This window comes from Mercenaria mercenaria, chromosome 5 (genome assembly GCF_021730395.1).
Source record: "Mercenaria mercenaria strain notata chromosome 5, MADL_Memer_1, whole genome shotgun sequence".
NCBI lineage: Eukaryota > Metazoa > Mollusca > Bivalvia > Venerida > Veneridae > Mercenaria > Mercenaria mercenaria.
In genome coordinates this window covers 61,912,986-61,936,256 of record NC_069365.1, presented here as the reverse complement: position 1 = coordinate 61,936,256, position 23,271 = coordinate 61,912,986, and the positions used below count along the sequence as shown (strand labels likewise).

The 23,271-nt window shown below is 37.3% G+C and overlaps 1 protein-coding gene across 4 annotated transcripts in view; it reads left to right on the top strand.

The window, feature by feature from the left end:
* Window positions 1-23,271, top strand: part of LOC123557395 (probable phosphoglycerate kinase) — a 320,014-nt gene that overhangs the window by 64,988 nt on the left and 231,755 nt on the right. For all 4 annotated transcript variants that reach the window (XR_008371027.1, XM_045348838.2, XM_045348839.2 and 1 more), the window contains exons 4-5: window positions 11,367-11,511; window positions 14,360-14,463. Coding sequence is in view for 3 of the 4 variants with exons in the window: in XM_045348838.2 (XP_045204773.1) it covers window positions 11,367-11,511; window positions 14,360-14,463 (249 nt within the window). In the remaining variant the exon portion in view is untranslated. The remainder of the gene's footprint in view (window positions 1-11,366; window positions 11,512-14,359; window positions 14,464-23,271) is intronic.

The following is a 23,271-nucleotide window of genomic DNA, read 5'->3' as shown; positions in this document are numbered from 1 at the left end:
AGAAATACCTTTAAACGACTTCTTCTCATGAACCATTTGATAGATTTTCATCAAACTTGGTCTGTAGCATCATTATAAGGTCTTTCTCAAGTTTGTTCAAATGGGGGCACTTGGCCCCTTTTAGGGGCTGCTAGGGCTGAAAATAAAAATACCTTGAAACAACTTCTTCTCATGAACCGCTTGATGGATCTTCATCAAACTTGGTCAGAAGCACCATTATGGGTTCCAGAGTTATAGCCCCTGAAGGGGTCAAAATTAGTTTTTTTGACCTTGTCTGCACAATAGCAGCTTCATTTATGATTTGATTTTAACCAAACTTGCACAAAACTTGTGTCACCATAAGATCTTGGTTCCTTTCTTGAACCGGCCAGATCCCATAATAGGTTCCAGAGTTATGGCCCCTGATAGGGCCAGAATTAGCTATTTTGACCTTGTCTGCACAATAGCAGCTTCATTTATGATTTGAATTTAATCAAACTTGCACAAAACTTGTGTCACCATAAGATCTTGGTTCCTTTCTTGAACCGGCCAGATCCCATAATGGGTTCCAGAGTTACGGCCCCAAAAAGGGCCAAAATTAGCTACTTTGACCTTGTCTGCACAATAGCAGCTTCATTTATGATTTGAATTTAATCAAACTTGCACAAAACTTGTGTCACCATAAGATCTTGGTTCCTTTCTTGAACCGGCCAGATCCCATAATGGGTTCCAGAGTTACGGGCCCAAAAAGGGCCAAAATTAGCTACTTTGACCTTGTCTGCAAAATAGCAGCTTCATTTATAATTTGATTTTAACCAAACTTGCACATAACTTGTATCACTATAAGATCTCGATTCCTTTTTATACGCCCGATGGGACGTTTTATTTTATCGCCTCGGTGTCCGTCTGTCTGTTGGTTAGCAATTTCCCTTCCGCTCTGTAACTCTTGAACCCCTTGAAGGATTTCAAAGAAACCTGACACAAATGTTCACCTCATCGAAACGACGTGCAGAGCACAGGGTGCGGATGGCTCACTTCAAGGTCAAGGTCACACTTAGGGGTCAAAGGTCATATGACTGTTTTGTGTATATATTGCTCTGCATTTGCGTTGCATTGCAGTGCTCTTGTTTTTATTTGGCAGATCCTTCTTTTGTTCACTTACAATAATTTTTGTTTTAATTACTTCCCTTTTATGTTACTATAAATAGCTTATTTAGTAACTTTTTTATTATTGGCCTTAGGGAAAAATGGAGACAACTTTTTTGTGGTACAAGATGAATGGTACCTCCAATTTTTACCAAAGACATGAGAAATGGTTCCAGTAGCTCCCTTGCTTGGCGCTCAGCATTAAAAGGGAAACTGGCCTCTTCTCTCATACCCTTGTGGCGATGGATTCCATCAGGAATGAGGTGTCGAGAGTGATTAATATGAGTTGAAGAACTTCCTTCACAGTCGACCTAAAATAAATTATGTATTATTGCATTTGGGGTCATTTGGGTCAAGGTCAAGGTCGCTGTTGCTAAAAATAGAGAAAATGGTTTCCGCTCAGTAACTTCAGTTTGCATTGATGTATTGAAATTTAACTTGGCCTACTGGTAGCTGATAGAAAAACCAAGGTTGGGATTGTATATGAGGTCATTGGGGTCAAGTTCAAGGTCAGGATAACTTATTTAATCTTCATGCTCGTCTGTCTTTTCGTCCACTTGTCTGACTGTTCAGCCTTCAAGAGCAATACCTGCAATTGTTGGTCATATTGAGTAGATTTTGCATTGAATTTCACAGGTGGGGTTCTGATAGTCCGAGTTACTTCTCTTAGTTTCTTATACGCAATTTGCAATTCAATGTAAATTGATTTTGTCCAGAAAAATAAGTAACCTTTTTCAAATCAGTTAAGATTGGGTAAACAATATTGAGTTTGTATAGATTAGTTAACAATAGTGTGGTTTCATAAGCATCAACGTTTGAGTCGCAAATATTTGAATATTTGAAATGCGGTATCAAGTTTAAATCTGATTTATCGAGGAACTCAAAACATATGGCCATAGAATTTATGTGGTGTTTGTTATATATGGTATTGCTTTGTAAAATCACGTAGGTACATTTTTTTCTGAAATTCACGAAAAAAATTGCAAGTAACGATAACATAGATCAAACTGTAGCCGGCAATATCTTGGATCGTTTTATAGATCTATGTCTTATTTGTCATCTAATTGTGGTAAGACCTAGTAATTTGTCGAATAATTTGCGCAACATTTGGATACTAGTATTAGACGTACGTATGGTTAAAATATTTCTAAAGACTGGAGTAAACGAAAAAAGCTTGAAATAGACATATATTGTACATAAACAGTGTTACTATCAATCACAATACAGGGTTTTTGTCCCATTTTGCATGCTATCCTCAGTACACATTTGTCAACATGGAAACTATTCTCAGTACATATTACGGCTATCCCCAGTACAGTATTGTAAACATTTATAAGGGTTTATCTTTAATAGTTTAAAAGTTACATTGCCAGTTCTTACAATAAAAAGTTTAGCTTATGCTTGAAAATTGGTACAATTCAGAATTTTTATTTATTGGAAATATTTCTTTAAAATAACAATATTTTGTCAAAATTCTGTGAATTTTGAGGGGATCATCTGAAATTTGAAGTAACATTTTTCATGCTCTGCTAAATCATAAGCATTATCCAATACACCATTGTCAAAATTTAGCCTTCAGCTATTAGTAGAGATGGTACCTAGAAATTCAGATTGCATCTGATACTACTTTCTGTTGAAAAATTAATACAGGAGTGGCTCAATTATATAATGGTTTAACTTTCGTACTTCATTTCATGCTGAAAGGCAATATTTAATCCGAAAAAGTTGGTCCTACTTGGAAAAGTGAAGCCAGTGACAGATAACTCTTCTAGGACTATTAAGTTCTCTGAACAAAGTATGCATAGATTCGGATGTGTCTCGCAAACATATAGTTTTCTTCAAGGTCTATGAATAAATTTCCAGACAAAAAATTCATACATTTCCAAACGAACTTATTCAAAGAAAATTTATTTTATTCATTACTACCGATAATTTACAGGTATGGTATGATCATAGGAAAGAAAACATTATTCGTGAGAAAAAATATAAATAGACTATAATTTTATCGAATCCCTCTACATTTTACAAAATTCGTTTGCCAAGAAAAATCAAGGCCTAAAAATGTACGAGTTAAAAACAGAGCGATATAAAAGTGTATATTATATCTGATGGTCACACCAAAACCATACCAAAAACTGTACCGAAAGAAGTTATTTCACTTTTTATGACACGCACCTTGTGTTTACAAATGGACCTAATTTGCACATGCGAAATCACATTTACCTTGTGGAATCTACCGTTATAGAAACTTCTGTTAATATAACGCAGACGTTCTTTAGTACAAATAAGATAGTTGTGTTAGTTAAAAAGAAATGACAGTCACCTTTGTTTAGCTAATCCACCAAAACAACGAAGCCTATGTCGCTGTCAAAAGTTCCCGTGTTTACTGCACGGTGCTGTGTTAAAATATTGCTAGCGTGAGATAAGAGATTTGCACTTCAGTTTTGCACTTGATTTGTTGTTGTTGGTGTTGAATACGTAGCCTTAGGTACCATCTCTACTATTAGTTCAAACACTGGTTTCATTTGTGGATAAAATAGGTAAGCGTTAATACAGCAAGATCTTACCTCTGGTAAAGAAAAACAACTGCACATTTGTCTGTTTACTTATCACCTTCTGAGCTATATCCAGTGTCCGTTTCCCCACAGTGATTATGATATCCGATATATTCCAATGTTTTCCCAGTTTGGTATACTACTCTGCAGTCCTGGGATTTTTCATTTTTTTTATGTCTCCCACACCACTGTCTGTGTCCAGGTGTCCATCTGTCTATCACAAATCGTGTCCACTCTAAGTCAAACAGTTCTCATCCAATCTTCACCAAACTTGAAGAAAATGTGTTTGCCAATAAGTCCTCGGCCAAGTTCGATAACTAGCCAAATTATCCCAGGCACTTCGGAATTATGGAATTACCGAAAATTGCTCTGTACACAGATGCCAGTATCCGCACTCTAAGTCATTGGTGCATTGTTGATGCCAGTATCTGCACTCTTAAGTCATTGGTGCATGATTGACTCTTAACTATTCAGATGATTAGGCAGTTGTGGGAGACATGCGCCTTTTCTCAAAAGCAGCTCTAGTTTAAAAAACGAAATTATGTTGAAAGTAAGAAGATTGGTATTGATAGTTATAAAAAGCTATTAAGATTGTAAATTCCAGAATGCAAACCCAGTCACAAGTTATAACGAGTGGTGGGGGGTTATAGGAATGGTCTCCGTCCGTCCGTCCTTCTGTCCGTCTGTCCGTAACACTTGTGTCCGCTCCATATCTCCTAAACCCCTTGAAGGATTTTCATGAAACTTAGGTCAGATGATCACCTCATCAAGAAGATGTGCAGAACTCATGAGTCAGCCATGTTGGCTCAAGGTCAAGGTCACAACAGTTACTCAAGGTCAAAGGTTTGAGCCTTCCATTTTGTGTCCGCTCTGTATCTCCTAAACCCCTTGAAGGATTTTCATGAAACTGAGGTCAAGTGATAACCTCATCAAGACGATGTGCAGAACTCATGAGTCAGCCATGTCGGCTCAATGTCAAGGTCACAACTCAAGGTCAAAGGTTTGAGCCTTCCATTTTGTGTCTGCTTTGTGTCTCCTAAACTCCTTGAAGGATTTTCATGAAACTTTGGTCAAATGATCACCTCAACAAGAGGATGTGCAGAACTTATGAGTCAGCCATGTTTGGTCAAGGTCAAGGTCACAACTCGGGGTCAAAGGTTTGAGTCTTCCATTTTGTGTCCGCTCTGTATCTCCTAATCCCCCTGAAGGATTCATATGAAACCTTGGTCAAGTTATCACCTCATCAAGATGATGTGCAGAACTCATGAGACAGCCATGCAGGCTTAAGGTCAAGGTCACACCTTAGGGTCTAAGGTTTGAGCTTTCAATTTTTGTCCACTCTGTATCTCCTAAAACCCTTCAAGAATTTTCATCAAACTTGGGTCTCATGATCACCTCATCAAGAACTCATAAGTCAGCCATGTCAATTCAAGGTCAAGGTCACAACTCAAGGTCAAAGGTTTGAGATCTGTATCTTCTAAACCCCTTGAAGGATTTTCATAAAATCTGGGTCAAATAATCACCTCATCAAGACGATGTGCATATTTCATGAGTCAGCCATGTCAGTTCAAGGTCAAGGTCACAGCTCAGGGTCAAAGGTTTACCCTTTCAACATTCATAACTGTGGCGGGGATTTAGCTGTCTTTCAGACTGCCTTGTTGTATATATAGGTAAATACAGCGTTATAATGATTGCAATACATTAGGGTAATACGTAGTACAGCTCTGAATTGATCAACACTGGTATTAACTTTCTGTCATGTAATTGAATTAGTAAAATATATATGTCATGCATTTCATTTGTGTACTACTTACCTCCCTTTGAAATGATAAAATTTTTATTATATTTTTGTGGGGGACACAAAGTTGCCCTTGTTAGTCATTTTCAAAACATAAACATTTTAGCTAGAACACTCACAGAGGCAGCATGACAGATGAAAGTAACATTTGTTAGGGATGGATGTACAGTAGAAACACGTAAACCACTTAAATACACGTCACACCTCATTTTCGCATGTGTGGTAAACACACTACCATGAATGACAACTGGGCTTCTGGAAACTGCATATTTTTCTATGTACGATTTTCTTAACATGGCTCTGTCTTCCATAACACTACCAGTAAGCGTAGTACAAAATACTTTTTTTCCCATCAAATACGGTGCGCACGCATACTGGTAGTTACTGGGTAAATGAAATATCAATTTGCTGCAAACAGTCCACGCGCTATGTAAAAAGGTCATCAGTGCGTACTGTGTGAAACATCATCATTAAATGCATATTTACAGCAGATCAATGCTGAAAGTTAAAAGAAATTAAACCGTCATTATTTCTATTTGAGATTTTGTACATGCAAAATTTTGTGAGTTTGGGCAAAAGTAACTTGCATTTTTAGCTCGACTATACAAAGTATGGAGAGCTATCCTACACGACCCGGCGTCGACGTTCTTCCGCGTCTGCACTTTGGTTAAAGTTTTGATGCACTTTCTCTTTATCTTTGTTATAACTTGATGGATTTCCTTCAAACTTAAAATAGTTGTTCCTCATCATCACCTACATCATATGGCACAAGAGTAATAACTCTGGCACAAATATTTCATGGATTATCCCCCCTTTTTACTTAGAATTTCAGTTTAAAGTTTTTATGCACTTCCACTCTATCTCAGTAATTCCTTAATGGATTTGATTCAAACTGAATTTTCTTGTTCCACATCATCTCCCACATCATATGACACAAGGCCCATAACTCTAGTACCAATATTTCATAAATTATCCCCCCTTTTTACTTAGTATTTCAGGTTAAAGCTTTAATGCCCTTCCACTCTATCTCTGTTATTCCAAAATGGATTTGATTCAAACTTAAAGTAATTGTTCAACATCATCACCCACATCATATGACACAAGGGCCATAACTCTTGCACCAATATTTTATGAATTATGCCCCTTTTTGCTTAGAACCATACTATGTAGTGTTTTGATGCACTTTGTCTTTACCTCTCTTATTACTTTGCATTTTTGACACAGACTCAAGCTATTGTGCAATTAGATGTGGCAAATCGTAATCCTGTGATTTTTATGCCCCCCTTCGAAGTTGTTTTGCAGATGTCGGTCTGTCGGTTGGTCGGTCTGTATGTAGACCAATCCGTTTCCGGATGATACCTCAAGAATGCTTGGGCCTAGGATCATGAAAGTTGATAGGGAGATTGGTCATCACCAGCAGATGACCCCTATTGATTTTGAGATCTGTATATCAAAGGTCAAGGTCACAGTGATCCTGATTAGTAAAACGGTTTCCGGATGATAACTCAAGAACGCTTGGGCCTAGGATGATGAAAGTTAATAGGGAGGTTGGTCATCACCAGCAGATGACCCTTATTGATTTTGAGGTCAGTATGTCAAAGGTCAAGGTCACAGTGACCCTGAACAGTAAAACGGTTTCCGGATGACAACTTAAGAACTCTTGGGCTTAGGATCATGAATGTTGATAGGGAGGTTGGTCATGACCAGCAGATGACTCCTATCAATTTTGAGGTCAGTATGACAAAGGTCAAGGTCACAGTGACCAGGAACAGTAAAGTGGTTTCAAGGCAATTACTGAAGAATGCTTAGGCCTAGTGTCAAGAAAATTGATAGTGAGGTTGGTCATGACTAGTAGATGACTCCTGTTGATTTTGAGGTCATTAGGTCAAAGGACAAGGTGACATTTGCCAGGAACAGTTAAATGGTTTCTGATCTTCTTGTCCAAAACCACATGGCCTAGGGCTTTGATATTTGGTATGTAGCAAAATCTAGTGGTCCTCTACCAAGATTGTTCAGATTATTTCCTTGGGGTCAAATATGGCCCCACCCCTGGGGTCACATGGTTTATATAGACTTATATAGGAAAAAACTTTGAAAAACCTCTTGTCCAAAACCACAGGTCCTAGGGCTTTGATATTTGTAATGTAGCATCATCTAGTGGTTCTCTGCCAAATTTGTTCAAATTATCCCTCTAGGGTCAAATATGGCCCCACCCCGAGGGTCACATGGTTCATATAGACTTCTATAGGGAAAAACTAAGAATCTTCATGTCTATAATCTACGTCATTCAAATTTGGACCACATGTATTGTTTTGAGTGACAAGATGAACCTTGACATGAGTTGACCTTGATCTTGACCAAGTGACCTACTTTCACATTTCTGTAGCTACAGCCTTCAAATTTGGACCACATGCATAGGTTTGTGTACCGAAACAAACTTTGACCTTGTTATTGACCTAGTGACCTACTTTCACATTTTTGAAGGTACAGGCTTCAAATTTGGACCACATGCGTAGTTTTGTTCCGAAATAAAATTTGACCTTGATTTTGACCTAGTGACCTACTTTCACATTTCTCAAGCTACAGCCTTCAAATTTGGACCACATGCATAGCTTTGTGTACCGAAATGAACTTTGATCTTGAGATTGACCTAGTGACCTACTTTCACATTTCTGAAGGTACAGGCTTCAAATTTGGACTGCTTGCATATTTTTGTGTTCTGAATTGGAATTTAACATTTTTACCTAGTACCTACTTTCACATTTCTCAAGCTACAGCCTTCAAATTTGAAGCACATGCATAGTTCTGTCTACCGAAATGAACTTTGACCTTGAAATTGATCAAGTGACCTACTTTCACATTTCTCAGGCCACAGTTTTCAAATTTGGACCACATGCACAGTGTTTTGTACTGAAATGAAATTTGATCTTGATTTTGATCTTGAGCTAGTCTTGAAATTTGGGACATTCAAAAATGGCTCAGTGGTCGGTGCCAAGATCACTCTGTGATCTCTTGTAAGGTTAATAGGTCAAAGGTCAAGGTTAGATTAGACCAGAATGGTAGAACTTTTGTTTACAGTGAGCATATAATTTCTGTTCCTTGTGCAATTACTGAATGGATCCGGGAGGGTTGGAGGGGGGTGGGGGTGCGGCTTTTCGTGTTCGACGAGCTCTTGTTTTTCCTATATTTTGAAAAGTTATGTTTTTATGAAAGCTTATGTGATACTTTTTAAGAATTCCATTGGTAACATTTTTTTCGGCCATCAGTGTGGTGGCCATCTTGAATTTCAAAATGGCTGCTACATTTCAGTTAGTATGCCCTTATATATTCAATCTAGCCTTAAAATAAACCTGTTTTTCTAATTATATTTCTAAATAGTAAAGGAGTGTATTTATAACGTTTCTTTAAAGTTTTAGTCAAGTATTGATTTTATTATATGAAAAACGTAATTTTCAAATGAAATTATAGGTAGAAAATCGTCTTTTTTATACATCTAATTTTTACATGGTAAAATGTGGTCATTCTGTAAAAGAAATAGTATATTTATCCAAATACATGCTTAAGACATTCAACTTAAACATAGTATCAGTTATCTAAAGACATTGACAGGATGTAGAAAAAAGTCCCCGCTACAATGAATACCTATTGTAGTGTGAGAAAACACATATGGATAAGGGTGATGAAATTAGAGTTGTTATCTGATTGTCTTTTCATTTAAACATCATTGTCACTAGAACACTCTTTACATGTAAGAGTGCAGCTTTTCCAAAATCTAATACAGGAAGCCTGCTACAAATAAAATATGACAGTGTCATAAATGGGATACTGTTGTAGAAGGCAACATAAATTAGCTCTAGCAGTTTTGAATTACTTTAAGTATAATAGTAAGATATGACTTAAATAGTCTTTCTGCAGCTTTACAAAAACAAGCATTGTTAATAGCCAATTTTCAGCATATGAACTTGTGGGTGTAACATGTGTGCATCTAAATTTGGATAAAGATAAGCTTATTCTGTTTGAAATGTGATGAATTCCATCCCAACCCTTTACCTCACACACTCAATGTATCTGATAACTCTTTCATTCTAGCTGTGACTAGTATAGTCCCAGACATCTACAAAATGTATATGAATTGGATTTGCTACCACTTACAATTAAATACATGTAAACATTTGTTCAACAAGGCAAGCTTAATGGCTTGCCAACTGTGGATATGGCAATAACATTGTTGGACCTTAGTAAGCTTGTAAGGGAATTAATCTTCGAATCAACTTCCTTTCTATATTGTATTTACCAGGTTGTTTTAACTATTTCTTGAAATGTCGACTATCTATTGAGACTAGAAAGAAAATACGGCAGAACAAAACTGAAGTGCCTTTACTTCCTTGACATTATGTGGTATTAAGAAATGGTAAGCAACCACATCTGAAAGGTGTCTTTAGTATTGTATGAAATACCTGAGATGAGGAAAAGTTTTACTACACATGCTGAAATGTATAAATATTTCCATTTCTAGTTAAGATTGACTCTGGCTGAGCATCACCGAGTTTTACATTGTTACTTCACTTTATTCTTCCAAAATTCAACGCCTTTGGTCCTCTTTTGTAATTATATATCATTCAACTTGGTCCAGTTAATGTCGAACTTTTTCTACATTTAAAATGATGTTATTGACATACAAATTGAATACCGGTACCTAGTTATATGTAAATAATTTACTACATGTATTAAAAACTGAAAACCATTAATGCAAGAAAAGAAGGGAATATCTTTCTACTTTATAATGTGGAACCTTATTATTTTAAAATAATCATAATTAACTCATTGAATAACACATGACATTTTACAGAAATGTAAATAATGTTTTATTTTTGACAGTCTTAACAGGTCGTCTAGTCTAGCAAAGTACCTCTGTGGCCAAGTGGTGAAGGATGTCGGTATCAAATCACTGGACCATAGTCTCTGAGGGTTTGAGCCCTTCTTTGGTCATCATATGAGTCATTCTGAGTGAGCCTGCTTGCGGAAGGACAGCGGTTCAACCAGCTGTCCACATAGGCCCGAAATAATGCCAAGAAGGGCATATAAGTCTTTCTCAACAATTACAGAATAGAAAGTTGCTATTTATCCTGCACTGTGTCAGTGTGATGTAAAACTTAAAACATATATGATTATGTACAACATAAGAATTGTCTACAAGAATGGTCCTTGAAGTTTTGTTTAATTTTAGGGTTTATGTCCCACCAAAACAATTTAGGAATATGGCAATTTTTCAGCTCTGAATGGTAAATGAAGGCCCAGGCGCCTGCCATTATAGGCATGGGCAGATGCCTGGGTAAGCATTGCTAACTTAACTGAAAGAATTTTACGTCACTTGAAGGATTTCAACCTAACATAAGTGGTGGCAAAGTGATTTGAAAGTCAATGTCCAGCTCTGAATGGTAAAGGAATGCATTTAAGCACTCGGTCATGCACTGCTCTGAGACCATTTTGAAATCAAGATGGCCACCAAAATGATGATAAAAAATGTTACCAATAGATTTTGAGAGGTTGGGTGTTTAAACTTTCAAAGAAACACAACTTCATAAAATATAGCAAAAAAATCACAAACTCTTATTTTCAGACAATTTGACACAGACTAAATATCTTCATCAACCATTGGAGTCAGCGCACTGTCTCCTGTGACAGCTCTTGTTCAAAATGTACTCGCATTTTGTTAGTATGTGAGCTTAAATTTGAACTCTGGATTTATAAACATTGTTAGTATATTGGCCCCCTTTGAAGATGATGTTGTATTGGCATGCAATATGTTTTGAGAAAAATGTCCCTAGAAATTTGTTTTGTAAGCAGAGAAGTTGAAATATATCACTTACATGAAATGTTTTTATCAGATCAGTGCAATTCCTATCAGACTGTGTTGGTACTGATGTGGAAGCTGCCTGTGCTGACCCAGCTCCAGGCTCTGTCATTCTCTTGGAGAACCTCCGATTTCACGTTGAAGAAGAGGGTAAGGGACTGGATGCCGAAGGAAAGAAGGTATAGTTTTTGTCATGGGAATAACATTTTATTCTCTTTGCTTTATTCAGTGTTGATTACTTGATTTATGACCACTGAAGCTGCGGCAGACAAATATTGCTTGTCAATTGCTAGAGAATGTGTCAGCCTACTCATTTATTATATTGCAGGATTGCTTCTAGCTACAAAGTTGATAAAGATTGTAGATTAAAGATTTTGAAAAGGCTAAGAGGATTGTCCCATTAAATCAAGCCATTTGAAATGGAAAAAAACTTAATCTCAGTTGACAAGATTTTAACAATCATTTAACAGGTCATTTAGAAGTAGACTCAGAAAATAACAAGGAAATGTATTTTAGAATTATGATTCTGTATGGTCTTAAATTAGAGTACATAGTGGTGACCAGCACATGTTATAACATCATTACCATCAACCACACATAGTGGTGACCAGCACATGTTGTAACATCATTACCATCAACCACACATAGTGGTGACCAGCACATGTTGTAACATCATTACCAACAACCACACATAGTGGTGGCCAGCACACTTTGTAACATCATTAGCATCAACCACACATAGTGGTGACCAGCACACTTTGTAACATCATTACCATCAACCACACATAGTGGTGACCAGCACACGTAACATCATTACCATCAACCACACATAGTGGTGACCAGCACACGTAACATCATTACCATCAACCACACATAGTGGTGACCAGCACAGGTTGTAACATCATTACCATCAAGCACACGTAGTGGTGACCAGCACATGTTGTAACATCATTACCATCAACCACACATAGTGGTGGCCAGCACACGTGGTAACATCATTACCATCAACCCCACATAGTGGTGACCAGCACACTTTGTAACATCATTACCATCAACCACACACAGTAGTGACCAGCACATGTTGTAACATCATTACCATCAACCACACATAGTGGTGACCAGCACATGTTGTAACATCATTACCATCAGTGACCAGCACACGTGATAACATCATTACCATCAGCCACACATAGTGGTGACCAGCACACGTGGTAACATCATTACCATCAACCACACATAGTGGTGACCAGCACACTTTGTAACATCATTACCATCAACCACACATAGTGGTGACCAGCACACGTAACATCATTACCATCAACCACACACAGTAGTGACCAGCACATGTTGTAACATCATTACCATCAAACACACATAGTGGTGACCAGCACACGTGATAACATCATTACCATCAACCACACATAGTGGTGACCAGCACACGTGATAACATCATTACCATCAACCACACATAGTGGTGACCAGCACACTTTGTAACATCATTACCATCAACCACACATAGTGGTGACCAGCACACGTGATAACATCATTACCATCAACCACACATAGTGGTGGCCAGCACATGTTGTAACATCATTACCATCAACCACACATAGTGGTGACCAGCACAGGTTGTAACATCATTACCATCAACCACATATAGTGTGATATGCATCCTTTCTCAAAATACTCCTCTGCATGCTCAATGCACTTTGATGGCCGAGGAACCCATCAAAAAGAACAAGAGACAGTCATAAATTGTTGGTACATTTAAATAAGTTACTGTACAGTTGTGCAGATTCAGCATTCTGTAATTTTAGATGCTTCTTGCATTTGCCCAATGTCTGTATTTACTACTTGTATCTGCCTCACTTTTTTGGTCGCTTTGGGGGGCTGTTTCCCCTAGATTATCTTAGATGCCACTTAAAAATTAGTAAGCACAAAACATTCGATTGCCTCTCAGCATGTTGTTACTTCTTCAGGAGTATATGGAGGAGTTATTCTGTATTCTACACAGAATCTGACAACTTTCTGGTGTGCCACGCCATCTTCTGATGTTGTCATTTTACAGTTGATGTGTTTGATCACTCATATGCAGGAAAAGAAATCTGTTTAACAACAAATGATGCCAGTTATTTGAAATTTGGCAGCATGACTTCAGAATGATAAATTACACTAACATATATATGAGCATTTAACAAAAATGTTGACAATATGTGTTGTTATAACAATTTGAAGACACGTCATAAATTCTATAATATTGCATATTATAAGTTGCACAGCTCACATGTGTTGGACCTCAATAAAAGCTCATGAACATTTTTTGCAGAATTATGTCTCCCACCACACAGTGGTGTGGGAGACATATTGATTTACTCCTGTGTGTGTGTGTGTGCGTGTCACAAAGCTTGTCTGCACTCTAAGTCGAACATTTCTCATCCGATCTTCACTAAACTTCAACAAAATGTGTCTGCCAATAAGTACTCGGCCAAGTTCGATAACTAGCCAAATCGGCCTAGGCACTTCGGAATTATGGCCCTTGAGTTACCAAAAACACTCAGATTTCTTGCGCAGTTTTGCCCCCAAACCGGCGCCTATACTACTAGTAGTATAGGCGTCTTTTTGGTGTCAAGAAAGTGCATGCACATGTGGATTAAGTCAACAGTATAAAAGACTGACTTACTATTTAGATGATTAGGCAGTTGTGGGAGACATGCGCTTTTCTCAAAAGCATCTCTAGTTATTTTATGATAAAAACCATTGATATTTTCTTGGAATAGACAAAATGTACATATTTGTAACATATTGCAACTGTATGTCAATAGCAATGATTTATTACAAGAGTGTACATGTATTGGGACAACCTCCCTATAATTTCTGAAGTTATTATTGTTGGATTTTGTTTTGGTTTTGAGAAAGGTAGTATTATTATATTGGGCACCTGTCTGGTTCTCTTGCTAACTTCTGTTAATTTAGTAACACTATACTGAATGCAACAAAGAAACTATGTTTGACATGTGTACATTTTAGGTGAAAGCTTCTGCAGAGAATGTGGAGAAATTCAGAGCCTCTCTGTCTAAACTTGGTGATGTATATGTCAATGATGCATTTGGTACAGCTCACAGAGCACACAGGTATTTGTGGTAGTATTACTGTTTCATGTACACTTCATATGCTGACCTTTCTCTATGTTTGTCATAGACACTAGATACTGTTGAAATTACCATGTACAAGCCACCAGAAGTGGAAAAAGGTCATGTTGCCTGTGTAACAGCAATGTTTTAGTTCATCTGAACTTTGTTCAGGTTGAGCTATTAGTATAGGTAGATGGTCCAGTGTCCGTCGTCCTGCGTCAACATTTTTAGCTCACCTGTCACAAAGTGACAAGGTGAGCTTTTGTGATCGCGCAGCGTCCGTCGTCCGTCGTCCGTCCGTGCGTGCGTGCGTGCGTGCGTGCGTCAGTCCATAAACTTTTGCTTGTGACCACTCTAGAGGTCACATTTTTCATGGGATCTTTATGAAAGTTGGTCAGAATGTTCATCTTGATGATATCTAGGTCAAGTTTGAAACTGGGTCACATGCCGTCAAAAACTAGGTCAGTAGGTCTAAAAATAGAAAAACCTTGTGACCTCTCTAGAGGCCATATATTTCACAAGATCTTCATGAAAATTGGCCAGAATGTTCATCTTGATGATATCTAGGTCAAGATCGAAACTGGGTCACGTGCCGTCAAAAACTAGGTCAGTAGGTCTAAAAATAGAAAAACCTTGTGACCTCTCTAGAGGCCATATATTTCACAAGATCTTCATGAAAATTGGTCAGAACGTTCACCTTGATGATATCTAGGTCAGGTTCGAAACTGGGTCACGTGCCATCAAAAACTAGGTCAGTAGGTCAAATAATAGAAAAACCTTGTGACCTCTCTAAAGGCCATATTTTTCATGGGATCTGTATGAAAGTTGGTCTGAATGTTCATCTTGATGATATCTAGGTCAAGTTCGAAACTGGGTCACGTGCGGTCAAAAACTAGGTCAGTAGGTCTAAAAATAGAAAAACCTTGTGACCTCTCTAGAAGCCATATATTTCATGAGATCTTCATGAAAATTGGTCAGAATGTTCACCTTGATGATATCTAGGTCAAGTTCAAAAGTGGGTCACGTGCCTTCAAAAACTAGGTCAGTAGGTCAAATAATAGAAAAACCTTGTGGTCTCTCTAGAGGCCATATTTTTCATGGGATCTGTATGAAAGTTGGTCTGAATGTTCGTCTTGATGATATCTAGATCAAGTTCGAAAGTGGGTCATGTGCCGTCAAAAACTAGGTCAGTAGGTCAAATAATGGAAAAACCTTGTGACCTCTCTAAAGGCCATATTTTTCATGGGATCTGTATGAAAATTGGTCTGAATGTTCATCTTGATGATATCTAGGTCAAGTTCGAAACAGGGTCATGTGCGGTCAAAAACTAGGTCAGTAGGTCTAAAAATAGAAAAACCTTGTGACCTCTCTAGAGGCCATACTTGTGAATGGATCTCCATAAAAATTGGTCAGAATGTTCACCTTGATGATATCTAGGTCAAGTTTGAAACTGGGTCACGTGCCCTAAAAAACTAGGTCAGTAGGTCAAATAATAAAAAAAATTTGTGACCTCTCTAGAGGCCATACTTTTCATGGGATCTGTATGAAAGTTGGTCTGAATGTTCATCTTGATGATATCTAGGTCAAGTTTGAAACTGGGTCAACTGCGGTCAAAAACTTGGTCAGTAGGTCAAATAATAAAAAAACCTTCTGACCTCTCTAGAGGCCATACTTTTCATGGAATCTGTATGAAAGTTGGTCTGATTGTTCATCTTGATGATATCTAGGTCAAGTTTGAAACTGGGTCAACTGCGATCAAAAACTAGGTCAGTAGGTCTAAAATTAGAAAAACCTTTTGACCTCTCTAGAGGCCATATTTTTCATGAGATCTTCATGAAAATTAGTGAGAATGTTCACCTTGATGATATCTAGGTAAAGTTCAAAACAGGGTCACGTACCTTCGAAAACTAGGTCAATAGGTCAAATAATAGAAAAACCTTGTGACCTCTCTAGAGACCATATTTTTCAATGGATCTTCATGAAAATTGGTCAGAATTTTTATCTTGATAATATCTAGGTCAAGTTCAAAACTGGGTCACATGAGCTCAAAAACTAGGTCACTATGTCAAATAATAGAAAAAACGACGTCATACTCAAAACTGGGTCATGTGGGAAGAGGTGAGCGATTCAGGACCATCATGGTCCTCTTGTTAGCTCTTCTGAGCACGAAGTGCTCAAGGTGAGCTTTTGTGAACGCCCTGTGTCCATCGTCGTCCGTCGTCTGTCCGTCCGTCGTCAACAATTTGTTAACACTCTAGAGGCCACATTTGTGACCATATCTTAATGAAACATGGTCAGAATGTTAATCTTGATGATCATGTTCAAATCCGGGTCAGGTGGGATCAAAAACTAGGTCACCGGCTCAAATCAAAGGAAAAGCTTGTTTATACTCTAGAGGCCACATTTATGACTGTATCTTTATGAAACTTAGAATGTTAATTTTGATGATCTTTAGGTCAAGTTCGAATCTGGGTCATGTGGGTCAAAAACTAGGTCACCGGGTCAAATCAAAGGAAAAGCTTGTTAACAATCTGCCACATTTATGACTTTATCTTTATGAAACTTAGTCAGAATGTTAGTCTTGATGATCTTTAGGTCAAGTTCGAATCTGGGTCATATGGGTCAAAAACTAGGTCACCAGGTCAAATCAAAGGAAAAGTTAGTTAACACTTTAGAGGCCACATTTATGACCATATCTTAATGAAACTAACTTGATGATCTTTAGGTCAATAGGTCAGATGAGCGATATAGGGCCTTCATGGCCTTCTTGTGTAGTCACCTGAGCCAAAGGCTCATGGTGAGCTTTTGTGACCGCTCAATGTCTGTGGTGTGCGTCTGTCAACATTTTCTTAAAAAAAATCTTCTTGAAAACTACTGGACAGAATTATATCAAACATCACAGGAATGATCCTTGGGTGGTTCCATTAAATTTTTTTTCAAAGAATTGAATTCCATGCAGAACTCGGGTTGCCATGGCAACTGAAAGGAAAAACTTAAAAAATCTTCTTGTCCAAATCCGCAAGGCATAAAGCCTTGATATTTGGCATGTGACATCATCTAATGGTCCTCTATGAAAATTGTTCAAATTGTGCCCCTTGGATGAAAAGAGGCCCCGCCCCAGGCGTCCCAAGTTTTACATAGACTTATAAAGGAAAAAACTTTAAAAATCTTCTTGTCTAAAACCACAAGACCTAGGCCTTTGATAATTTGGTATGTAGCATTGCCTTGAGGTCCTCTACCAAGATTGTTTAAATTATAACCCTGGGCTGAAAAGAGGCCCTGGGGGTTAGATTTATATAGGGAAAAACTTTTAAAATATTCTAGTCTGAAAATTCAAGGCCTTAAGGCTTTTGATATTCAGTATGTAGCATTGCCTAGTGGCTCTCTAAGAACATTGTTCAAATTATGCCCCTGGGGTGAAAAGAGGCTTCGCCCCGAGGGTCACATAGTGTTTATATGAGTTATGTAGGAAAAAATACTTCAAAAATTATCTGATCATATTTCCTAGACTGTTTAACTATAATTACCTTATGACCCCAAGTAATTAGGGGTCACTTGACTGTAACCTTGACCTACTGACCTACTTTCTTGTTTTTTAAGATACAGTTTTGACATTTGGATGACATGTATAGTTTTGCATGCCAATCTTTAAACAGACTTTCACTGACTATCAGTGTGACCTACTGACCTACTGTTTTATGCCCCCGAAGGGAGGCATATTAATTTTCAACTGTCCTTCCTTTCGTTTGTTAGTTCGTTAGTTCGTCACAACGTTAACTTTTTGCATGAAGGCACTTTACTCGCGAACCACTGCACCCAGGACCTTCAAACTTCACTTGCTGATAGTACTTATTGAGTACACCACCCCTACTGACTTTGGGGTCACCAGATCAAAGGTCAAGGTCACAGGGACCAACGTTAACTTTTTGCATGAAGGCACTTTACTCGCAAACCACTGCACCCAGGACCTTCAAACTTCTCATGCTGATAGTACTTATTGAGTGCACCACCCCTACTGACTTTGGGGTTACCAGGTCAAAGGTCAAGGTCACAGGGGCCAACATTAACTTTTTGCATGAAGGCACTTTACTCGCTAACCACTGCACCCAGAACCTTCAAACTTCACTTGCTGATAGTACTCAGTACCCCTACTGACTTTGGGGTCACCAGAACAAAGGTCAAGGTCACAGGGGCCAACGTTAACTTTTTGCATGAAGGCACTTTACTCGCGAACCACTTCACTCAGGACCTTCAAACTTCACGTGCTGATAGTACTTATTGAGTACACCACCCCTACTGACTTTGGGGTCACCAGGTCAAAGGTCATGGTCACAGGGACCAACGTTAACTTTTTGCATGAAGGCACTTTACTCGCGAACCACTGCACCATGGACCTTCAAACTTCACATGCTGATAGTACTTATCGAGTACACCACCCCTACTGACTTTGGAGCCACCAGGTCAAAGGTCAAGGTGCTGCGGGGGCATTTGTCACCATTAGTGACAGCTCTTGTTGTTTGTTAAGCTACAGCAGAAGGATTTGAACCACCTGTAATATATTTTTTACAGATTTCAAAAGTAATCTTGCATAATCTTTACCATGACCCACTCTCCTAATTTTCTTAATTTTAAAGCTTTAGCTAAGAAATTTGTTCAAGCAAGCATCTCTGCTCAGGTGAGCAATATAGGGCCATCATGGCCCTCTTGTTTTTCTTATGCTGCGTTTACACTTAGCCATGATTTGAGAGAAGCATGGTGAATGTGGGGGGTCGGGGATCGAATCGTTGCGATCTTGAGGGAACTTAGTGGAATCGTGATGATTGTAAGGATAGTCAAAAGTTTTTCTGTGATTATCCCGATTAATCATTAAATCTTGAGAGAGCGTGATAGAATATTGTAATCGTAGTAGAGCGTAATGCAGCTTAACAGACTTTAACGTAGTGCATCAGACCTTGATGCTCCATCATAGGGAGATCTTGGTGAACTTGGAAACACGATTCTAAGTTCCACTAGATTTGGATACATCCTTACATAGTTGACATAGGAGCCAACTACTTCATGCCTGAGTTCTCTGTTGAAAAGTTGAAAGTATTGTCCCAGTTGGTTTCCACATAACCATGGTCTCAACCAGCAGGTCCTAGGCCTTCTATTTCTTCTTCTCCATCATTTCCCTTCTATCCTGACCTGTTCCGTCCCTTGTTGCTGCTGCCGACGAGTAACTATATAGGCATGCATGAAAATTGCCAAGTTCAGTATCTTCTTCATCTCTTGGATGCATAGCTCGTTCCACTTTGGAATCTGGAGAGAATGAGAGGAGGACCCATGCCTCTTATTTATACTCTAATCGTGCTCAAAACAGGACAGTTCATCAAATCGTGGCTATAAATTGTAGGAGAGCTTAACAGAACTTGATAATGTGAGGGATCTAAACAAAATGTGAAAGCATATTGTGATAATCTTAAGAGAACATGATGAAAAACGTGACAGATCTTGACCAGAATTGTGTTGGTTTCATAATAAAATGCTACAGGTAGTAACAAAACGTACTGAGAGTGTAAGAAAGCATAGGAAAGCATAGTTATACGAAATTCAGCAATAAATCGTGGAACTCCGTGCTTTATTTAAATCTGGGACATTATGGCTAAGTGTAAACGCAGCATAAATCAGTAAATAGTTCAGTGCCGTTATTTTCTTTAAATTTAGCATTTCATAATCATACTTATAACTATTTGACATTACAGAAGGAAATTGAATATTGCATTATTATTATTATTATGAATTCTAAATAGTACAAATTTGCTCAATTGAAAAAGTTCTTTCAAATTCATAACCGAAATTTACCTATCCAAAACTAGTAAATTTATCAGGTGCGCGATCGTAACACCGCGAACATTTTCATACATGTTTCGATTCTCTGGCTTTAATGATGCCTGATAATGCCTGATTCTTGCATCAACTTGTTCAGGTTCATACATTTAATTGATTATTTATTAATCTTTTTCGAAAGCAGTACCAATCTTGTAGGTATTAGCAATCTTTTTACAATATTTTGTAGGAGAATTGAGACCGTCTGCGGAATCGGTTTCCGGGCAATTCATTTATTGAATTCCGCCATATACTAAATAAATTTCGAAGAAAATTTATAATAAAATCAAGAAATAACATATGATTGATGTATAAGATCATGATGAAGGAGGTTTAAGTCTACATTCGTGAAGTTTATCGGCTTTTTTCATGCCGATTGAAAATTTTCAAAATGGTGGCAGGTTGCAACAGTGCGACGCATGTAGTGTACCATAATCTGACCCAAAGTGCAATCGATTATCAAATCGAATCGGAAGGATACAATAGATTGATTATTAATCGAAACACTCGTATATATTATACATGGTAATGTTAATTGGTTTCACCAGGGTCTACACTCAAGAACAGTAATGACAATATATTGTTCTTTAATCTATTTCAGTTGAAATGTATACAAAATGTACATGTAATATGGCAAGAATGATATTCAAAACAACAAGAATCAATATTTGGCTGTAAAATTGTATTGTCACACATTTCGAACTAACAATTTTCTCCAACCTTGGTATATTGATCTTATTATCTCAGGATAATAATTAAAACGGAAATATGAAATAAAATACATGGTCACCATTCTTGTTTAAGAGCTTTTTCCACTTGAAAATAGCCAAAATCAACAAAATATCTAAAAAAAAAAACATCTTGAAGAGGAGATTTTTCCAAAACAAAAACTGATTTGTGATCTTTATTTCATACTTTTATTTTCTATTTCCTCCGAAGCGTTTGTACACACACAAAACAAAAATATTTACAGTAAAATAAACAAAAAAACAACAACAACAACAAAAAAAAAAAACCACACATACACTAGCTGTTGGCACAGGACATATCTACATATATCTCCAGGAATTATATTTCTGCTTGTAAAAACCAACCAGTCCACAATATTTTTTTTAAATCACACCAGGAGTGGGTGACCTACAGAGATATCTAAAGAATAGTGCATCACATCAGCAGTACATTCATGTGAAAGATCAAAGCGGTACTCTGTTTGAAGTTTAAGAATTTTGATTGACAGGTAGAAGTAGTTACATCTGGGTGTGATGTAACACTGTGTATTGCAAATATTACGAATCTTATGAATTTCTTTCAGTTAGGGTTATTGGATTGTTATTGTACAGGATGTTTTGACTTTTATAAATTTTTAGAGTAAGAAAATTTTGTTTATGTAATATTTTGACACGTTTATTTGACTTGTGAAATACCAGTGTAGTTTTATCCTTGGGGCAGATTGAAAAGATTCTGCAGTGAAAAAAGATTGAAACTGAAATTAATATTTGTTTGTATAATTGTTTGAAATTATGAGTGTAATAAATTCACGATTGTTACATATGTATACGCAGTTGACAGAATGATAGCATCTTACGACCAGTCAAATAGTTGATTCTAACTATCTTTTGTGATGTGTGACAAATCCATTTAAACAAGAATATAATTATATTTCCCCTTGATTTTTCTCACTTTTTTCTTGGTAAACAATTGCTTCACATAATATCCGAACTTACAGGAACAGAAAATTATCCAAGTTCCTGGTATTTCAATGCAAACGAGTGCTCTTCCTTGACCAAAAATTTTGGTAAAATGGCGGAACAACTCCTGTCGCCAGAATCGGGTCTTGAATACGTGTAGCCCTATTCAGCAGGTTAAGTAAATTAATACATGGAAAATAGATCTTTTATTACCCGACAATCGATTGCATCTCACACAATCGATTGTCGCCGACCTAGAAAAATTAACGACGATTATTTGATTGTAGGCGACAGTCGGGAAATCACTAGACGCATGCCTGTGATTTTAAAATAAAGTTGCGATGGTCTAAATTACGATCAATTTTAATGTTTTTGGTATTATTTTGAAGCTAAAACACTGAATTAATTAAATATTTACATGATTATACTATTGAACAGACATATTTCTACAGAATTGGCTAAACTTTGGGCAATCTAAATACGACTAAGAGCTAAAATCGGCAGGATTTTAATAAAAAAAAATTTTGGACTCTTAAAACAAGTGTTAGGGTTGGTGGCAAAAAAAATAGGGTCGTTCGGGTTAGCGGAAACAAGTAACTATTTTTTTTAGGTCTAACTCTGTCATCAATGAATAGATTGTAATATTACTTGACACAAAATAATGTTCACCATAAAGAGACGGTGTGTCATGTGCAATACTCAGACCCCTAGTGCAAAGTCAAGGTCACACCTGAAGGTCAAAAGTCAACATTGATCTTTTCCTGTCCAGTTTGTAAAATATTTTTATATAAGCTCATTGTGTCATATGGACCCAATTAAAAAAAATGTTGGTATATTTTCTTCAGAATTACTTCCCTTTAATATGATGATTTCTTATAATTTTTCTCATATTTTTCCACCAATTTCAAAATCAAATGTTATTAGAATTGAAATTAAATGATTTTTTTATAGTTATAGATGTTAGGAAATGGGATACACTTTTATTTTGGACCATGTAAAGATAGTTATGAATAGTTTCGAAACAATAAATAGAACACAGTGAATAGTGTGTTAAAGGACCCACGATATTGCACAATAGATTTTTAGCCCACCATCATCAGACGGTGGGCTATTCAAATCACTCTGCGTCCGTGGTCCGACGTCCTTCCGTCCGTCCTTCTGTTAACAATTTCTCGTTATCGCATCTCCTCAGAAACTACCAGGGGCATTTTGACCAAACTTTGTCAGAATGATGTATTGGTACTCTAGTTGTGTC